A 21,842-nucleotide genomic window follows, 5' to 3' on the forward strand; every position below is an offset into this window, starting at 1 on the left:
TGCCTCCAATAATATATACCTGACAGGAGCCCATACATTCTCCTGCCTCCAATAAAATATACCTGACAGGAGCCCATACATTCTGCTGCCTCCAATAATATATACCTGACAGGAGTCCATAGATTCTGCTGCCTCCAATAATATATACCTGACAGGAGCCCATACATTCTGCTGCCTCCAATAATATATACCTGACAGGAGCCCATACATTCTGCTGGCTCCAATAATATATACCTGACAGGAGCCCATACATTCTCCTGCCTCCAATAATATATACCTGACAGGAGCCCATACATTCTCCTGCCTCCAATAATATATACCTGACAGGAGCCCATACATTCTCCTGCCTCCAATAATATATACCTGACAGGAGCCCACACATTCTCCTGCCTCCAATAATATATACCTGGTAGGAGCCCATAGATTCTGCTGCCTCCAATAATATATACCTGACAGGAGCCCATACATTCTGCTGGCTACAATAATATATACCTGACAGGAGCCCATACATTCTGCTGCCTCCAATAATATATACCTGGTAGGAGCCCATAGATTCTGCTGCCTCCAATAATATATACCTGGTAGGAGCCCATACATTCTCCTGCCTCCAATAATATATACCTGACAGGAGCCCATACATTCTCCTGCCTCCAATAATATATACCTGACAGGAGCCCATACATTCTGCTGCCTCCAATAATATATACCTGACAGGAGCCCATACATTCTCCTGCCTCCAATAATATATACCTGACAGGAGCTCATACATTCTGCTGCCTCCAATAATATATACCAGACAGGAGCCCATAGATTCTGCTGCCTCCAATAATATATACCTGACTGGAGCCCATAGATTCTGCTGCCTCCAATAATATTTACCTGACTGGAGCCCATAGATTCTGCTGCCTCCAATAATATATACCTGACAGGAGCCCATACATCCTGCTGCCTCCAATAATATATACCTGGTAGGAGCCCATACATTCTCCTGCCTCCAATAATATATACCTGACAGGAGCCCATAGATTCTCCTGCCTCCAATAATATATACCTGACAGGAGCCCATAGATTCTGCTGCCTCCAAATATATATACCTGACAGGAGCCCATAGATTCTGCTGCCTCCAATAATATATACCTGACAGGAGCCCATAGATTCTGCTGCCTCCAATTATATATACCTGACAGGAGCCCATACATTCTCCTGCCTCCAATAATATATACCTGACAGGAGCCCATACATTCTCCTGCCTCCAATAATATATACCTGACAGGAGCCCATACATTCTGCTGCCTCCAATAATATATACCTGGTAGGAGCCCATAGATTCTGCTGCCTCCAATAATATATACCTGACAGGAGCCCATACATTCTGCTGCCTCCAATAATATATACCTGACAGGAGCCCATACATTCTGCTGCCTCCAATAATATATACCTGACAGGAGCCCATAGATTCTGCTGCCTCCAATAATATATACCTGACTGGAGCCCATAGATTCTGCTGCCTCCAATAATATTTACCTGACTGGAGCCCATATTTTCTGCTGCCTCCAATAATATATTCCTGACAGGAGCCCATACATCCTGCTGCCTCCAATAATATATACCTGACAGGAGCCCATAGATTCTGCTGCCTCCAATAATATATACCTGACAGGAGTCCATACATTCTCCTGCCTCCAATAATATATACCTGACAGGAGCTCATACATTCTGCTGCCTCCAATAATATACACCTGACAGGAGCCCATAGATTCTGCTGCCTCCAATAATATATACCTGACAGGAGCCCATACTTTCTGCTGCCTCCAATAATATATACCTGACAGGAGCCCATACTTTCTGCTGCCTACAATAATATATACCTGACAGGAGCCCATACATTCTCCTGCCTCCAATAATATATACCTGACAGGAGCCCATAGATTCTCCTGCCTCCAATAATATATACCTGTAGGAGCCCATAGATTCTGCTGCCTCCAATAATATATACCTGACAGGAGCCCATAGATTCTGCTGCCTCCAATAATATATACCTGACAGGAGCCCATAGATTCTGCTGCCTCCAATAATATATACCTGACAGGAGCCCATACTTTCTGCTGCCTCCAATAATATATACCTGACAGGAGCCCATAGATTCTGCTGCCTCCAATAATATATACCTGACAGGAGCCCATAGATTCTGCTGCCTCCAATAATATATACCTGACAGGAGCCCATAGATTCTGCTGCCTCCAATAATATATACCTGACAGGAGCCCATACTTTCTGCTGCCTCCAATAATATATACCTGACAGGAGCCCATAGATTCTTCTGCCTCATATAATATATACCTGACAGGAGCCCATAGATTCTGCTGCCTCCAATAATATATACCTGACAGGAGCCCATAGATTCTGCTGCCTCCAATAATATATACCTGACAGGAGCCCATACTTTCTGCTGCCTCCAATAATATATACCTGACAGGAGCCCATAGATTCTTCTGCCTCATATAATATATACCTGACAGGAGCCCATAGATTCTGCTGCCTCCAATAATATATACCTGACAGGAGCCCATAGATTCTGCTGCCTCCAATAATATATACCTGACAGGAGCCCATACTTTCTGCTGCCTCCAATAATATATACCTGACAGGAGCCCATAGATTCTGCTGCCTCCAATAATATATACCTGACAGGAGCCCATAGATTCTGCTGCCTCCAATAATATATACCTGACAGGAGCCCATAGATTTTGCTGCCTCCAATAATATATACCTGACAGGAGCCCATAGATTCTGCTGCCTCCAATAATATATACCTGACAGGAGCCTATAGATTCTGCTGGCTCCAATAATATATACCTGACAAGAGCCATACATTCTGCTGCCTCCAATAATATATACCTGACAGGAGCCCATACATTCTGCTGCCTCCAATAATATATACCTGAGAGGAGCCCATACATTCTCCTTCCTCCAATAATATATACCTGAGAGGAGCCCATACATTCTGCTGCCTCTAATAATATATACCTGACAGGAGCCCATAGATTCTGCTGCCTCCAATAATATATACCTGACAGGAGCCCATACATTCTCCTTCCTCCAATAATATATACCTGACAGGAGCCTATAGATTCTGCTGGCTCCAATAATATATACCTGACAGGAGCCATACATTCTGCTGCCTCCAATAATATATACCTGAGAGGAGCCCATACATTCTGCTGCCTCCAATAATATATACCTGACAGGAGCCTATAGATTCTGCTGCTTCCAATAATATATACCTGACAGGAGCCCATACATTCTCCTGCCTCCAATAATATATACCTGACAGGAGCCATACATTCTGCTGCCTCCAATAATATATACCTGACAGGAGCCCATACATTCTGCTGCCTCCAATAATATATACCTGACAGGAGCCCATAGATTCTGCTGCCTCCAATAATATATACCTGACAGGAGCCCATAGATTTTGCTGCCTCCAATAATATATACCTGGTAGGAGCCCATAGATTCTGCTGCCGCTGCCTGGGGCGAATCCGGGTCCGTCCTCCACCGTGCGCACATGAAGCAGTCCCATGGCGATGACATCATCGCCCTGAGACTGACCTCCTGCGCAGACGCCGGCAGTATCACACTGCGCAGAGGAGACAGATGGGCGCTACAGCAGCAGGCAGAGCAGGGAGATCGCTCTCCCTTCTTTGCCGCTGCAGAGGGCCCATCAGTGCTGCCGATATGATTAGCGAACCGGGGGGGCTCTCTGTTCTCTGTACAGGGCCCAGGGGAGTAGGGGGGGCGGGGCTTTGGGGCGTGTCCATCGGGATTCGGGCCCACCGATCTTCCGGTGGGCCAGTCCGCCACTGAATAAACGTAATACACATTATCATGTGAGTTTTATACCGGAGGAAAAATGAAACAATGGAGGCATATAGGAAAAAATGCCACATGCTGCCTGAAAAAATACTAAAGATTAAAGGGGCAAAAAACATACAGTGTATATAGGGTGGTTAATACACTGCTCAAAAAAATAAAGGGAACACTCAAATAACACATCCTAGATCTGAATGAATTAAATATTCTCATTGAATACTTTGTTCTGTACAAAGTTGAATGTGCTGACAACAAAATCACGCAAAAATCATCAATGGAAATCAAATTTATTAACCAATGGAGGCCTGGATTTGGAGTCATCCCCAAAATTAAAGTGGAAAAACACACTACAGGCTGATCCAACTGGGATGTAATGTCCTTAAAACAAGTAAAAATGAGGCTCAGTATTGTGTGTGGCCTCCACGTGCCTGTATGACCTCCCTACAATGTCTGGGCATGGTCCTGATGAGGTTGCGGATGGTCTCCTGTGGGATCTCCTCCCAGACCTGGACTAAAGCATCCGCCAACTACTGGACAGTCTGTGGTGCAACGTGACGTTGGTGGATGGAGCGAGACATGATGTCCCAGATGTGCTCAATCGGATTCAGGTCTGGGGAACGGACGGGCCAGTCCATAGCTTCAATGCCTTCATCTTGCAGGAACTGCTGGCACACTCCAGCCACATGAGGTTTGGCATTGTCCTGCATTAGGAGGAACCCAGGGCCAACTGCACCAGCATATGGTCTCACAAGGGGTCTGAGGATCTCATCTCGGTACCTAATGGCAGACAGGCTACCTCTGGCGAGCACATGGAGGGCTGTGCGGCCCTCCAAAGAAATGCCACCTCACACCATTACTGACCCGCTGCCAAACCGGTCATGCTGAAGGATGTTGCAGGCAGCAGATCACTCTCCACGGCGTCTCCAGACTCTGTCACGTCTGTCACATGTGCTCAGTGTGAACCTGCTTTCATCTGTGAAGAGCACAGGGCGCCAGTGGTGACTTTGCCAATACTGGTGTTCTGTGGCAAATGCCAAGCGTCCTGCACGGTGTTGGGCTGTGAGCACAACTCCCATCTGTGGATGTCGGGCCCTCATACCACCCTCATGGAGTCGGTTTCTAACCATTTGTGCAGACACATGCACATTTGTGGCCTGCATGAGTCATTTTGCAGGGCTCTGGCAGTGCTCCTCCTGTTCCTCCTTGCACAAAGGAGGAGGTAATGGTCCTGCTGCTGAGTTGTTGCCCTCCTATGGCCCCCTCCACGTCTCCTGGTATCTGCTCCATGCTCTGGACACTGTGCTGACAGACACAGCTACCCTTCTTGCCACCGCTCGCACTGATGTGCCTTCCTGGATGAACTGCACTACCTGAGCAACTTCTGTGGGTTGTACTGTAGACACCACCTCATGCTACTGTACCTCTAGAGGTGAGAGCAATGGCAAAATGAAAAAGTGATCAAAACAACAGCCAAAAAGGATGAGAGCAGAGAAATGTTCTGTGGTCACCACCTGAAGAAACACTCCTTTATAGGGGGTATCTTGCTAATTGCCGATCATTTCTACCAGCTGTCTGTTCCATTTGCACAACAGCAGGAGAAATTGATTCACAATCAGTGTTGCTTCATAACTGGACAGTTAGATTTCACAGAAGTGTTATTGACTTGGAGTTACATTGTGTTGTTTAAGTGTTCCCTTTATTTTATTGAGCAGTGTATTTCTCTATTGACTGCAAGCCAAAATCTGGGAGCAGGGACATATATGCAGGGCCGGACTGGCCATCTGGCAATTCTGGCAAATGCCATAAGGGCCAGTCTGATATGTGTATATATATATATATATATATATATATATATATATAATGTATATAAACAGTATATAAATACAGAGGCTCCAGGATAAAGGTCCAAATTTGGGCTCTCAATGAGTCCCACTTGTAATGGAACAACTCATCAGGTTTCCAGCACCCAGAGGGCAGAGGGTCCCGCCATGTAACCACGTAAGCTCTATGGTTGATGTCCGCCATAGCATATAAGGGGTTACACTGCTGGGCTCAATGTGAAAATAGCCAGTCCGAGCTCAATACAAATTCTTGTGCCATTCATATGGTGGATGTCGGGAGAAATGCGCAGACGCCAGGCAGTGGGCAAAACCGTTCAGCATCAGGCTACCTCCCTAATATGTGCCCTATGCAGTCACGTCATCTGCCACCATTGTAAATATACCACTGTCTGGGAGTCAGAGAAATATTTTTGGAAATAATACCAGCATGTTACAACAGGGTTAATATCAAGCTGGGATGAGATAGACGGATGAACGTACTGGTATAGGCCTGGCTTATTTTGCACAAGGGTGGGAATCTATAAGAGGATCTCCCTTGGGTCATACTCTTTTTGCCTCATTTATAGTAACAATGTGGTTTATACCATTATAAGATCCACCGCTCAAGCTCAATCATCCCTCAGGGATTGTTCCATACAGTGCTATGCAGAAAGAAATCATAGTAAAATGCAACTGGATATCAGAAATATATTCCATTGTTTCTGTGTGGTTTTTTTTTTTTGCTATAGCTCTTTAAAAGGAATGTGTAATCAAAAAATTATTTATTGGTCAAATCAGGTTTTTAAGTTACCGTAAATGCATTTTTTTAAATATTCGATTTTTTTTCAATTTTAGTTATGATTATACTTAAAAAATAATCAGAAATCTTGTGATTTTCACTCTGGCCACTATACAAAGTTGATAGCACAGGATCCACCATTCATAATAGGTGATATCACAGCTCACCTCCTCCTCCTCCTCCTCCTCCTGTACAATTACTGATAACACCTCTGTGTTCAGTAGATAACAGAGGATCCACCATTCACAATAGGTGATGTCACAGATCACCCCCTTCTGTACCCTGACTAATAACACCTCTATATAGAAGATAATACAGGATCCACCATTCACAATAGGTGATAGCACAGATCACCTCCTCCTCCTGTGTAATGACTGATAAAACCTCTCTATATAGTAGATAACACAGAATACACCATTCACAATAGGTGATGTCACCGCTCTCCTCCTCCCCCTGTACAGTAACCTGTCACCTCTGCTGTACTGCCCCTCCATCAATACTGCCTGTCCAGAGATATCTCAGTAATCACATGTACTGTATGTCTGTTGTGCTTACAGCAACTTGTACTCACTCTGCAGTGAGATCAGAGCAGGGTGTTATTATATCTCACACAGGAGTAGCTAAGAGCAATCAGGTTAATTCTTTGTGAGATGTAATAAAAGATCTCACTGCTGAGTGAATGCAAGTTGCCTTGAGCACAGCAGACATAAGTGTGATTACTGACACCTTTACATTCTCAGCTCTGGGCAGGCAGTGTGGAGGAGGGTCAGCTCAGCAGAGGTGACAGTGCTATGACAGAACAGCTGATAGAAGGGTTTGCAATGTGACACAGCTAAACTCAGCTGTGCTGCCACTCGCCCCACACTGACTGCTATGACCTTATCTGAAAGGTGTTAAGTCATCTGTGCTCTATTACCAGCACTTTCTAATCATGCAGAAGATTACACCAGGATATCAGAGCTGTCTGACATACGTCTCACAGACAGAGAAACCTGCTTTAAGCTATGGGGGGGCATGTTCTTTTTCTGCTATGTGTTTACGTCTGTTTATGATTGGGCAACAATATTCAGGAAGAAAAAGTTCACACCCCCAGTATAAGCCATTGTTATGATTGGGAAAATAGGTAACACTGTTAAGTTCTGCTACCAAAGCTAAGGAAAGAGAGGAGATCTGTCCCTACTATAAGACTCAGCTGAATCCCTACGATGTAACAGGGAACCTGATCCTGCGATCAGACCTGCTAAAGTCCTAATCTAGTCTGTACGGAGACCTATAGATGTGAGGAGGGAATCCCTACAAGTACTAAGGACTGGGAGGAATATGGGACACCTCCTAACAGAAATAGTAGCAGACAGACGAACAAACAAAATAGATAGAACATAGAGGTCCGTAGACCAAGCAAACTAACAGAGTTAGATACAGAGCACAGGCTAGCTAGAAAGTAGATATACAATGAAGTCCAGCAAAGCCAGAAGGGCGGAGCAGGATTAAATAGGCCAACAAGGTCATGTGACCAGCAAAGGAAAAAAAACCTAACAGCAAGGTTCTAACAGTACCCCCCCTTCTAAGAGGATCCTCCGGATCCCCTAGGACCAGGCTTATCAGGAAATCTCCTGTGAAACGCTCTGATAAGTCTGGACGCGGAAACATCATCTGACCTCACCCAAGAGTTATCCTCGGGTCCGAAACCTTTCCAGGCCACAAGATACTGCAAACTACCTCTATACCGTCTAGAGTCAAGGATGCGAGAAATTTCATATTCCCCGTCCTCCACCACCGGAGGAACAGAGGCAGAGGCGTCACCATCCGACACAACAGCTTTTTTTAAGAGAGAGACATGAAAGACCGGATTAATTCTCCAGGAGGTAGGAACCTCCAACCTAACAGCAGATTGGTTGACAACCTGAAGCACCTTAAAGGGCCCTACAAACTTGGGACCCAATTTCTTAGAAGGAATCCTCAACCGCAGATTCCTAGAGGACAACCAAACCATGTCACCAACAGCGAACAAAACCTCCTGTCGTTTCCTATCAAAGTAGTCTTTAGATTTTCTGTTGGCCTCCTGAAGATTACCACGCAAATCCGTCCAAACTCTTTCCAAATTACCGGAAAAATTCTCCTCCTCAGGCACGGCAGATCCCAACTTGGAGAACGACCCAAACGACGGATGTCTCCCAGAACAACAAAAAAAAGGCGAACAACCAGCAGAAGAAGATGTATGATTGTTCAGAGCAAATTCGGCAAGTGGCAGAAACTCAGACCACCCCTCTTGATTGTCTGCCACAAAACAACGCAAGAACTGCTCAACATCCTGGTTTTTCCTTTCTGTCTGGCCATTAGATTCAGGATGATATCCGGACGAAAACGACAAATGAATTCCCAACCTGTCACAAAAGGCACGCCAAAAACAAGCCACGAACTGAGGACCCCTATCAGAAACAATGTCAGTAGGAACGCCATGAAGTCTGACAATTTCCTTGACAAAGGCCTTAGCGAGAGTTTTAGCGCAGGGCAGTTTGACGAAGGGAACCAAGTGACACATCTTGCTAAAACGGTCCACGACCACCCAGATGACAGTAAAACCCTCAGAGGAGGGAAGGTCAGTTATAAAGTCCATAGCCAAATGTGTCCAAGGAGCACTGGGGACCTCCAAAGGACAAAGCAACCCCGCAGCAGGAGTATGTGAGGACTTAGATCTAGCACATATAGTACATTGGCGCACCCACTTAATGACTTCCTTCTGCCATCCAGGCCACCAAAAACTGCGACCCACCAGTCTCTTGGTCTCAGAGATTCCGGGATGACCTGCCAACCGAGATTCGTGACACTCAACAAACAAATCTCTCCTAAAGGTCCCAGGCACAAACAACCTCCCATGAGGAGTGTTAGAAGGGGCATTCTCCTGTGCTTTAAGAATCTCATCTTCCAAAACGGAGTCTAAAGCAGCTATCACAACACCTTCTTGTAAAATGTTTTCCTCTTTCTCAGCACCGACTATGGGAGAAAAACTGCGAGACAAGGCATCCGCCTTAACATTCTTAGTACCAGGGATGTAAGTAACGGAGAAATTAAACCGCGAGAAAAACAGTGCCCACCTAGCCTGACGGGCATTCAGGCGCTTGGCAGCATCAAGATATATCAGATTTTTATGATCCGTAAGAACCTGAATGGGAAATTCCGCACCTTCCAAGAAGTGGCGCCAGTGTTCAAATGCGAGTTTAATAGCCAATAATTCCCGATTACCAATATCGTAATTCAGTTCAGTCTCCGAAAATTTTTTTGAAAAAAAGGCACAGGGATGTAATCCATCCCCGTTATCCTGAGACAATACTGCGCCAACCCCCACAGAGGAAGCATCAACCTCAACCAAAAACGGCCTAGTAACATCAGGCTGCATAAGGATGGGAGCAGAGGTGAACCTCTCCTTGAGATACACAAAAGCTTCAATGGCCTCAGAAGACCACTGAACCGCATCAGCACCTTTCCTGGTGAGATCAGTCAGAGGTTTGACAATACTAGAAAAATTTTTTATGAATTTTCTGTAGTAATTGGCGAAACCCAAAAACCTCTGTATCGATTTCAAACCAATAGGCCTAGGCCATTCCTGCACAGCCTGAACCTTAACCGGATCCATCTCAAAACCTTTGCTGGAGATAATGTAGCCCAAAAAACTAATTCTCTGTACAGCGAACTCACATTTCTCCAGCTTAGCAAAAAGCGAATTGTCCATTAATAACTGTAATACCTCACGCACGCTCCGCCAATGAGACTCCAGATCTGGCGAATAAATCAAAATGTCATCCAAATACACAACCACATTTTTACCGATCAAAGGTCTAAGGATGTCATTAATCAGATTCTGAAAAAATGCAGGAGCATTAGTAAGACCAAAAGGCATAACCAGATTCTCAAAATGACCCACAGGAGTGTTAAAAGCAGTCTTCCATTCATCACCCTCCTTCATGCGCAACAGATTGTATGCCCCCTTAAGGTCAATTTTAGAGAACCACTTGGCCCCCAATAACTGGTTAAACAGATCAGGAATCAATGGCAGTGGGTAAGGATTGCGTACCGTAATTTTGTTAATCTCACGAAAATCCAGACAAGGACGTAAACCGCCGTCCTTTTTTTTTACAAAAAAAAATCCAACCGCCACAGGAGACTTAGAGGGCCTAATGTGACCGGCGGCCAAACTTGTCTGTATGTATTCCTCCAAAGCCTTCCTCTCAGGAATGGTAAGGTTAAATAAACGACTTTTAGGAAGAGTCGCTCCAGGGACAAATTCAATAGAACAATCATAGTCTCTATGGGGAGGCAAAACCTGCGATTCCTTCTCAGAAAAAACTCTCCAAAAATCCTGAATAGGAACAGGCAATTCTCCCCTATCCAAAGCTGCAATACGCCCGTTACAACACTTGTCATAACATTTATGGCTCCAGGATTTAATTTCACTGGTAGACCAATCCAGTACAGGATTGTGAAATTTTAACCAGGGCAATCCCAATATTACTGGAGAAGGCAAGTTATTCAACACTACCAAATCCAATTTCTCATGGTGAACACCATTAATAGTGAGAGGAAATTCACTGACCTTAAGAGTAATATTCTTCAAAGGGGAGCCATCCACAGAAACCACAGCAATGGGGGATGATAAAGGTTCAGGTTTTAAATTGAGTTTTTCCACGAATCCCCCATCAATTACATTCAGTGTAGACCCGCAATCAACAAACACCCGAAATTCCATTAATTTTTCCTGAGCAATCGTGGAAGCAGCTAAAAATATACCCTTGGAATTTAAACAGGCAATACGGGCGTGACTGACCATTTTTTTTTCTTTCTTCATACGAAGCTCACAGCCTTTAATCAAATGACCAGATTTTCCGCAATAGAAACACAAGCCTTCTGAAAAACGACGGTCTTTTTCTTGAGAGCGAGGTGCCACCGATCCAATCTCCATCGGTTCACCACTGTTAGTACACACATTATCATAACCAGAAACTGACATAGCAGAGGATTTGCTCTCATTAACCCTAGCACGCAGTCTTCTATCCACCCGTATAGCTAATTGCATAGCCTGTTGCAAATCCTCAGGTGTAGGATAAGCAATTAGCAGGTCTTTAACCCTTTCACTGAGCCCAGCAAGAAATAGACTTTTCAGAGCAGAATCGTTCCACCCTGTTTGAGTGGACCAACGACGAAAATGAGTACAATATTTTTCGACATTACCTGATCCTTGTTTTAAACGTCTCAACTCAGTCTCAGCTGATGCCACACGGTCAGGATCATCATATAATAGTCCTAAAGCAGAAAAAAAACTATCCACTGATCTGAAGCATGTATCACTAGGTTGCAAAGAAAAGGCCCACTCCTGAGGCTCTTTGCGCAAAAGTGACATTATGAACCCTACGCGCTGGGATTCATCCCCAGAGGACTTGGGTCTCAAATGAAAATACAATAAGCAAGCATTTTTAAATGAAAAAAATTCTCGATGTTCACCAAAAAATAAATCCGGCAAACATACCTTAGGCTCCAAGAAATATGCTCCAGGACAGTTACTCACGTGCTGACGGAGCTCGGCCACTTCCAGAGAGAGTCCCTGCAGGTGTTTAGCCAAATCCTGAACCGACACCATGATGGAACAAAAAAAAAAAAAAAAAAAAAAATCTTTCCTTAGAGAATTTGCAGGCTGGACTTACTGTTAAGTTCTGCTACCAAAGCTAAGGAAAGAGAGGAGATCTGTCCCTACTATAAGACTCAGCTGAATCCCTACGATGTAACAGGGAACCTGATCCTGCGATCAGACCTGCTAAAGTCCTAATCTAGTCTGTACGGAGACCTATAGATGTGAGGAGGGAATCCCTACAAGTACTAAGGACTGGGAGGAATATGGGACACCTCCTAACAGAAATAATAGCAGACAGACGAACAAACAAAATAGATAGAACATAGAGGTCCGTAGACCAAGCAAACTAACAGAGTTAGATACAGAGCACAGGCTAGCTAGAAAGTAGATATACAATGAAGTCCAGCAAAGCCAGAAGGGCGGAGCAGGATTAAATAGGCCAACAAGGTCATGTGACCAGCAAAGGAAAAAAAACCTAACAGCAAGGTTCTAACAAACACACTAAAAACTACAACTGACCCTGCCGGTTCCTGTACAGACTAGAGATCCTGACGTCGCAGTCCCTAGTGGTTCCTGCGTGAGCGGAGATAGCCCTAACCACAGACTAGACTATGGCAACTCGGACCAATGCTGCCTGAAAGGCCATTGAGCGCTTCACATTCCTCCTAAAGAACTGGAGGGCAGAGCAGAGTGCAAATTACCTACAGAAGGGAAAGTGTGCTGAAATAGAAAAAGATCCCAGAGTGAGTAAAACAAACCATAAAATACAAAGTAAAAGATTAAATACGTATTTTTATAGAATACGCCACATACTTCCTAAAAAGAAACAGAAGTTAAGTGCAGGGTAAAGAACATAAACAGCAGAGAGATAAACCCTAGCTGGTCTTTTACTGACTGATATTAAACTACAGCAGTATGGCTGGACATCCAAATGAGACTATCACCAGCAGGAAATACCAACAGGGGGAAAAAAATATAAAACCGCACCCAAAAGGTGATAGGGCAGACAAATGAGTTAATGAAAACACCTGTCACCCTAAAAAGACTGAAGCAAGGATAACAGAACCTAAACACCCAGAGAAAAGGTGTGTATTCTGTGGCTCGGCATACAGAGAAGCCGACCACAAGGTACAGGCTCAAGGATTTGAACCCTTTAACCTGTCTCATAATACCCACTTGGACGTAACATAAATTAACTCATTAGCTGCCAAATAAACTGCCAAATACTTTGATTGCTAATACAGTGGTGTGAAAAAGTGTTTGCCCCCTTCCTGGTTTCTTATTGTTTTGCATGTTTGTCACACTTAAATGTTTCAGATCACAAAACAAGTTTAAAGATTAGACAAAGATAACACAAGTAATCACAAAATGCAGTTTTTAAATGAAGGTCTTTATTATTAAGGGAAAAAGAAATCCAAACCTACAGGACCCTGTGTGAAAAAGTGATTGCCCTCGAAAGCTAATGACTGGTTGGGCCACCCTTAGCAGCAACAACTGCAATCAAGCATTTGCGATAACTGGCAATGAGTCTTTTACAACGCTCTGGAGGAATTTTGGCCACTCATCTTTGGAAAATTGTTGTAATATAGTCAAATTGGAGGATTTCCGAGCATAAAGAGCCTTTTTAAGGTCATGCCACAGCACCTCAATCGGATTAAGGTCAGGACTTTGACTAGGCCACTCCAAAGTCTTAATTTTATTTTTCTTAAGCCATTCAGAGGTGGACTTGCTGGTGTATTTTGGATCATCGTCCTGCTGCATAACCCAAGTGGGCTTAAGCTTGAGGTCACGAACAGATGGCCGGACATTCTTCTTTAGGTTTTTTTGGTAGACAGCAGAGTTCATTGCTCCATTTACCATAGCAAGTCTTCCAGGTCCTGAAGCAGCAAAACAACCTCAGACCAACACTACCACCACCATATTTTACTGTTGATTTGATGTTCCTTTTCTGAAATGCTGTGTTATTTCCATTCTTCAGATGTAATGGGACATACAGCTTCCAAAAAGTTCAACTTTTGTCTCGTCAGTCCACAGAGTATTCTCCCAAAAGTATTGGCGATCATCAAGATGTTTTCTGGCAAAACTGAGATGAACCTTTATGTTCTTTTTGCTCATCAGTGGATTTCGTCTTGGAAGTCTGCCATGCATACCATTTTGCTCAGTCTCTTTCTTATGGTGGAGTCATGAACACTGACCTTAACTGAGGCAAGTGAGGCCTCCAGTTCTTTGGATGTTGTTGTGGGGTCTTTTGTGACCTTTTGGATGAGTCGTCGCTGCACTCTTGGGGTAATTTTAGTCAGCCAGCCACTCCTGGGAAAGTTCACCACTGTCCCATGTTTTTGCCATTGGTGAATAATGTCTTTCACTGTGGTTTGCCGGAGTCCCAAAGTGTTAGAAATGGCTTTATAACCCTTTTCACACTGAGAGATTTCAACTACCTTGTTTCTCATTTGTTCCTGAATTTCTCTGGATCGCAGCATGATTTCTAGCTTTTGGACATCTTTTGGTCGACTTCACTTTGTCAGGCAGGTCCTATTTAAGTGATTTCTTGATTGAGAACAAATTGAACTCAGCTTCCCAAAGATGTGATAAGCCACAGTTAATTTATGTTTTAGGGGGTGCAATCACTTTTTCACACAGGGCCCTGTAGGTTTGGATTTCTTTTTCCCTTAATAATAAAGACCTTCATTTAAAACTGCATTTTGTGTTTACTTGTGTTATCTTTGTCTAATATTTAAATTTGTTTTGTGATCTGAAATATTTAAGTGTGACAAACATGCAAATGAATAAGAAATCATGAAGAGGGGCAAACACTTTTTCACACCACTGTATCTCCGCAACGAACAGGTTAAAAAAAAAATAATAATTTTTATTCTGCTCTTCAGCCACTATTACATTGTGTGTCCAGTTCAACATGAAAAATTTGGTGAAAGGCCCTTTATAAATGTTTTTTCTCCAGGACAAAATAAACAGTGCCACTTATGGGTGACTTATTTACATCATACTGTAGAGAATTGGGTCTGAATAATGTCTTGCTGAGAAATCTTGTGTCCTGGCTTCATGTGGATGTGGTATGTGACACCTGCCTAAACTGGCACTAAACAAGGTACCCCCTTTGTGACAGCAGGATTTCCTGTTAACAGTGCATTCTTTTAGCAGGATAATGCTGTTGCCACACTTCAATTAATGTTCAGGAATGGTGTGAGGAACATGACAGAGTTCAAGGTGATGACTTGTCTGCATATTCCCCAGATCTCAATCTAACCGTGCATTTGTAGGATATGCTGGAAAAACAGAGACAGATCCATGGAGGTTGCACCTTACAATTTACCATGCCTCAATAGGTCATGGATGTTTTGGTCTACACAATTTTAGGCAGGTAGTTTTAAAGGGAACTCATCAGGTCAAGTAATACTCTTAACCTACAGATATAGGGTTAATCTGCAAGTTAAGAATGTTAGGAATGTGACCGGCTGCTGTAACGAAAGTGCGGCACCCAGGAGAAGATGAACTTTATTCCTTCTGAGAGTCACCGGCTTTCAGTCACTCGAGCAATTACAGTTACACTGCTCACAGCACTTAGGACGTTGGCTATGAGCAGTCCCAGGCACTTTGACTGGCAGCCAGCTCTACAATGCATCAGTTCAGAGCCACTTGTCAGTCAAACCTCCGGGGGTGCTTACATCCACCGGTTACAGTCTAGTTAGCAGTATGACTGAAAGCTCCCGGGAGGAATAGAGTTAATTTTCTCCCGGGTGCCGCACTTTTCGTAATGGTGGCCTGGCAGCTTTAGAACGCTATTAATCTGTGGATTAACCCCATATCTGTAGGTTTTTAGCATTATGCGACATGACAAGTGTCCTTTAATTATGACCTATCATTGAATCATAACACTGTATGCAGGAAGCGCCGTCTAGTGGCAACTGTGGGCAGACAATCTCTGAATTCTAGCATTTCAGTTTTCAGTAGATTACATTTATTAGGGAATCAATGAGTACAAAATTTGCAATATATTTAGATTAAAAGAATGAAATTTACTTTGAGGCATCATTTAGATACCAACTAACCAAAGACGTGTTTTAGATATATCTATTTTGTATTATTGAGACAGTTTTCTTTTCATCTTTTGCAGAGTTTCTGCATATTTTACCCTGAAAGCCTGCTTATCCTCCATACATATGCAAACGAAGAACAGAAATTTAGCTTGTCGTTACTTACAAAATTTTTATGGTATATCTACAGTACATTCCCTCCAACTATATAACTGAGCTCCCACAATGCATTGCAATCTGTGAACAGCAGTGGCATTGATAGGGCCCCTAAAGACTAGGGGCACAAGCTCCAAGCCGCATGTCCCTCCCCTACAAAAAATAAAAATAAAATATATTTTTTAATTATGGCAGATTTAAATACAATACACAAGGATACAAAATTCAGTACACCAAGACTAACATTATACAAGGGTCAATGGCCTGGACCCATGGGTGTGCTACCACCTGTCACTACTGAAGGGTCTAGGTGTGGGCAACTGGGCCTTACACAGCCAATTCTACACCTGATTCAACAGTGTTTTTTGTGGGTATGACATGATAGGGAGAGGTGTTCACAGAAACTATGGCACAGCACACCTATTAAAGAGTATCTGTCACCAGATCAAAAGCAGCCAATTTTTGCCCTTGTTTTATTCCCACCGCTCCACTAAATATTCCACTTTTTTTCCTTTTAAAATCAGCCATATGGTTCCAAAAATATGAGCCTTTATATCTAGTGCTAATTTTCATGGTGTTTACAAAAGGGGCGGTGCTGACAGGGTAATAATGCAGAGCAGAATAAAGACACACCCCAGAGGATCCTGTGAGCCTCGCCCCAGAGGATCCTGTGAGCTTCGCCCCAGAGGATCATGTGAGCCACGCCCCAGAGGATTCTGTGAGCCACGTCCCAAAGGATTCTGTGAGCCATGCCCAAGAGGACCTATGAGCTACTCCCCAGAGGATCCTGTGAGCCAGGATGCCCCAGAGGATCCTGTGAGATCAGGATGCCCCAAAGGATCCTGTGAGCCACACCCCAGAGGATCCTGTGAATCACATCCCAGAGGATCCTGTGAGCCACATCCCAGAGGATCCTGTGAGCCATGATGCCACAGACGATCCTGTGAGCCACACCCCAGAGGATCCTGTGAGTCACGCCTCAGAGGATCCTGGGAGTCACGCCCCAGAGGATCCTGTGAGCCACGCCTCCTTGATAAAGACCACCAAAAATTGTATTAAATAGAAAAGTCCATATTTCTGGAACTGTATGCTGAATTTAAATAAAATAAAATAACAGAGTACTCAGGGGAAGAGAATAAGAGAATAAGAGCAGAATAAGAGCAGAATCTGGACTCCTTTGACCTGGCGACCTACTCTTCTTTAAGAGTAGCAGAGAGCCATTCCAATCCATGCTATGCAGAGATGCTTTTTCTTTATAAAACCCTTGCTGACCGTTGACTTTGACTTGAGTTTTATTGCAGTGTGTTTAATATATTGCAGTGGGCTGGTAGTCCGTGGGGAAGGAGAAAAGAGCTATCTGGCTTATTTAGTCAACCCCCTCATTGCTGAAGAAAAATCCCTGTTTATAGTGCCACTCAAGCAGAGAAAGCAAATATCGCCCTAACTGATGGCTTCACATGAGCGGCTGCAGTAATTTCCAGTCTGCTTCTTGCACAGTGCGGATGCGCAATACATGGATAAATCTTCATCCCGACAAGCTTTTGATTAGGAAATAATTGCAGCAGCTGTAGCTTATTATGAGGTTTTTTAATGAATGTAGCTTGCTTTATCTAGGTTGGAATTTCACCTCAGATTAATTACTTTGAGTCAAATTAACTGTGCATAAATGCCTGTCTACGTAAAGCAGAGACCGGGGTAGTAGATGGCAGCGCACATACATCTATAGTGGATACTCTGTCTGTTTTAATGATTTCTAGCTCCGTCGGGTGCAAAGAGGGCTTTATGTATTTAAATTCTGCTTCTCGGGTGGCAGACTGGCAGCATGTTGATTAATTAGGACTAGCCCAAGTCATGGGAGCGAAGCAGCTGTCACTGCCGGGAACAATAGCTTTGACAGTCTTATGTTGTGTCTGAGTACAGCATGGATCTGGACCCTTGAAAATCTGAATTTTTTCCCATTAACCTGTTAAGCTCAATGCAACGTACTACATAAATTTCATGCACGTCAGGGGCGGACACAGACAGAAGAAGGCCCCTGTGCAAGAATATTTTTTGGGCTCTTTGCATTCATCATATTCATAATGCACAATTCCACTTACTTTGGAGTTAGAAGTTGACGCTCTTAACTCTTAAGCCTCCAGGTTGCACTCATGGTTGCACCAACAACGACTGGTTGTGTGATTGGAAAACCAACCGATGACGAAACTGCTAGACCCAAATTGATAGCCTGGTTTTGTACTGACCGTTAATAGGGCTTCCTTCAAGGTGTATGGGGCATTACCGTACCCTTGAATTCATACAAAAAGATTTTTGTTGTATTTTTTATGTATAAATCTACTTGATTCAACAGAGATATTTTCTTTACATGCACTATTTCTATTTTGGTAGATACAGTGCCCAACAATCTCTCTATGGCAGAACATGGCGGCCTGCAGTTTTGCACTAGGTAGCCATACAGTCTCCATGACCTGCTGCCAGTCAGGCTCTGGACTCTGTCGGTGCATGAACCTTTCAAAGTTCTACAGTCTTCTCTGAACTGAAAATAATATCCATAGGGACAGCACTTCATGGTTTACACACAGTGAAAAATGTGTTAGAGGGTTTTTTCCAACTGTGAAAATTGTTCTCTTGCTGATCACTTGGGCTCTGACCATTGGGATCCCCATTGATCCCAAGAACGGGGTTCTGAATTGCCCATTAGAATAGAGTATGCATGCCACCACCCCAAATTGTCTCTTTAACTGCTGAAGATATGCAATTTGAGAGTCCTCACCCTTGGATTAGCTCCCAGTTCTCAGGCTCTAGTAATATGCAAGTGTGGACGAATAATAACTTGCCCAGCTTGAAATAATCCTTTAAATTATCATAGTTCATGGTATCTTTCCCAAGGTTGTAAAACTTTTGTCAAATAGGTCAAATAAAATCAAAACAAAATGCAAAATCATTTTAGATGGAGATCTGGTGTCCTTCAAGACATTCAATCTTTAGGCTCATGCTAAGATAGACTACTGTCAGGGTGCTCTCTACCTGGTACTATTGTTCCCCAACTAAAAGATGAGGAAATCCCAATGAAATCAGCTTTGGTATTTACTGTGTAAGGTAGAGAGACCCAAGATCTCCCTACTTCAATGTCTTTAGGTGATGGGACAAATGGAAACATAATTTGTATATCTAATTCTACAAATTATGTTCAAATATTCAAGGGTTTTTCTAAAGTGGGTTTAAATTGTAAGGAATAATTAATATTTTTAATATTTCAATTTTTCTTCTCCTTACACACAGAAATCTGATGCCCCGATCACTGGATCAACAGATTACAGTGGAGAAGACCCCCAGCTACTTTGTGACAAGGGAAGCCCCTCATCGGATTTCACACATGTCACCCAGAGTGAAACTGATTGTGGTAGTCCGTAATCCTGTCACTCGGGCAATCTCTGATTATACTCAGACTCTATCCAAGAAACCAGACATCCCCAGCTTCAGCGAGTTGGCTTTTCTTAATAGGACAAGTGGGGAGGTGGATACTTCTTGGAATGCCATTCGGATTGGACTCTATGCTTTACATCTGCAGCCCTGGCTTAATCATTTCCCAATATCCCAAATGCACTTTGTAAGTGGAGAACGACTGATCACAGATCCAGCCGGGGAGATGGCAAGAGTACAGGACTTTCTTGGTCTCAAACGGCTGGTTTCAGAGAAACATTTCTACTTCAACAAGACTAAGGGTTTTCCATGTCTCAAAAAGCCTGGTGGTGGAGGAGCACCTCGTTGCTTGGGTAAATCTAAGGGTCGGGCTCATGTACAGATCAACACTGAGGATATAGAACAGTTACGAGAATTCTATAGACCCCATAACATTAAGTTCTATGAAACTGTTGGGCAGGACTTTCACTGGGAGTAGGATATCAATCAAAAGCCATGGGACAAGGGAAAATATGATTAAAAAGAACACAGGGTAATGGAAATGTTTTATCCTGTGGACAAAGAGGACACCAAGTGATGTAGGCTTAAATCTTATGAAAATAGGAGATCCTTGGGATTTTCTGAGTCAAAACAAATCTAAAAAAAATCTAACAATCTCAGCATCACTGAAATCTTAAACCTTCATGGATAGACTTGTCCCACATATCAAGAGGACATGAAGCACGGTGCACTTTGCTCTTCCAATGAAAGTACCAGAGAACATGGTTTGTAGATGAAGCTGAAAGCATTAGAACTAAAAGGTTCCAGGACATGAGACATGATAAAGTATTCTTCTATGTTGGGATCTGGTCCCTCAATGATCTTCTCCAAAAAAACGCTCTAACCTATTGAGAAAATCTCAGCAAAAAAAGTTTTATGTAAAATATTGTAATCATAAAATAAAGATATTATTTAAAGATCCAGTTCTAATAAAATGAATGACCAAGATTTGGGCATCATTATAGAAAATTACTTTGAATTTTCTCTTTCTTCGGGTTAATATTTATTGAATGTTTTTTTTTAGAATTCTAGAGATTTTGTGGTCTAACTCTGCAGTGCCTAAAGTGAGGTGTAATTTTGGTCCAGAACCTTGGTAAGCATGCTTAAAATACCACTCTCTTGTTTTTCTTGACTTTGCAAGCTGTTAATAAGTTGGATCTCCTCCATTTCATGAAGCTAAAAACTAGTTTCATCAACCCCGTCGTAAAAAGGTAATTCCCCAAACTCGCCATTTGAATTTCCTGACCCAAGAGACGATTACATAGCTTTCTAGAGTCATAGGAAATGAAATCTTGGGGTGTTCGTTGCCTTGCAGAAAATGTGTATAACCAGGAGACTTCCCTACTATTCCAGGTGTCTGGAAGGTCTCCCCTTTTCTGGAGTATTACTGACGCGCCCCCTGGGCCTGTGCTGCGCAGGGGATACCCGGAGCCGGGCCTTCTCTAAGATGCTGGGGGTTGTAGTCTCCGTGTGGCGGTGACCCGGTCCGTGCCCAGGGCGGTCAAACCAGTGGCAGTCTTAATGTTGTAACAAGTGTCCGACTACGCCACCCGTGGATTGCGGTCAGTGGCGACCAACGCTGCGCTGCCGACCGCTGAGGCTGATGTTGTTTGCGCAGCCGAGTATGGGATAACTCCCCACGGGAGAAGTATTGCCTCAGGGCAGCTAATGTGGATGATGGGAGTGATGGTGTGAGTGTCCCAGTACTGATGGTGCTGGTGCGGCGATGAAACACAGAGACTTGTAATTGCAGTTTCCAAAGCTTTACTCACGGTTGTTATTCTGGTCACTTGTGCACATGAGGGACCGCCTGAGCCGTGCTGCGTTCACCAGGCAAGGGACTCGACCAACTCCCAGGCAATTCCAGAGCGTGGCACAGGGCTCCCTTCCTTTCCTTTCTCTGGCCGTCCCCACCAGTGACCCACCTTTGTCCAGCTCCCTCGGGCCTTCTCTGGGCAAGCTGATCTCTGCGTCCCTGACCCTATATGGTATGCCTTCCTGGTGGATGTAGTGAGGGGTCGCACCAAGATGTGGTAACAACCTCCGGTCTTTGGCTG

General features: G+C 43.6%; 1 protein-coding gene across 1 annotated transcript in view; it reads left to right on the forward strand.

Moving 5' to 3' along the window:
• Positions 1–20,757, forward strand: part of LOC141162252 (heparan sulfate glucosamine 3-O-sulfotransferase 2-like) — a 98,508-nt gene extending 77,751 nt beyond the window's left edge. The window contains exon 2 of the mRNA XM_073648155.1: positions 19,606–20,757. Coding sequence (XP_073504256.1) covers positions 19,606–20,224 — 619 coding nt within the window. The 3' untranslated portion in view covers positions 20,225–20,757. The remainder of the gene's footprint in view (positions 1–19,605) is intronic.
• The last annotated feature ends 1,085 nt before the right edge of the window (positions 20,758–21,842 follow it).

The sequence above is a fragment of the Phyllobates terribilis genome, unplaced genomic scaffold, assembly GCF_046119375.1.
Source record: "Phyllobates terribilis strain yellow unplaced genomic scaffold, ASM4611937v1 Scaffold_9__5_contigs__length_417890890, whole genome shotgun sequence".
In the NCBI taxonomy this organism is placed as follows: Eukaryota; Metazoa; Chordata; class Amphibia; order Anura; family Dendrobatidae; genus Phyllobates; species Phyllobates terribilis.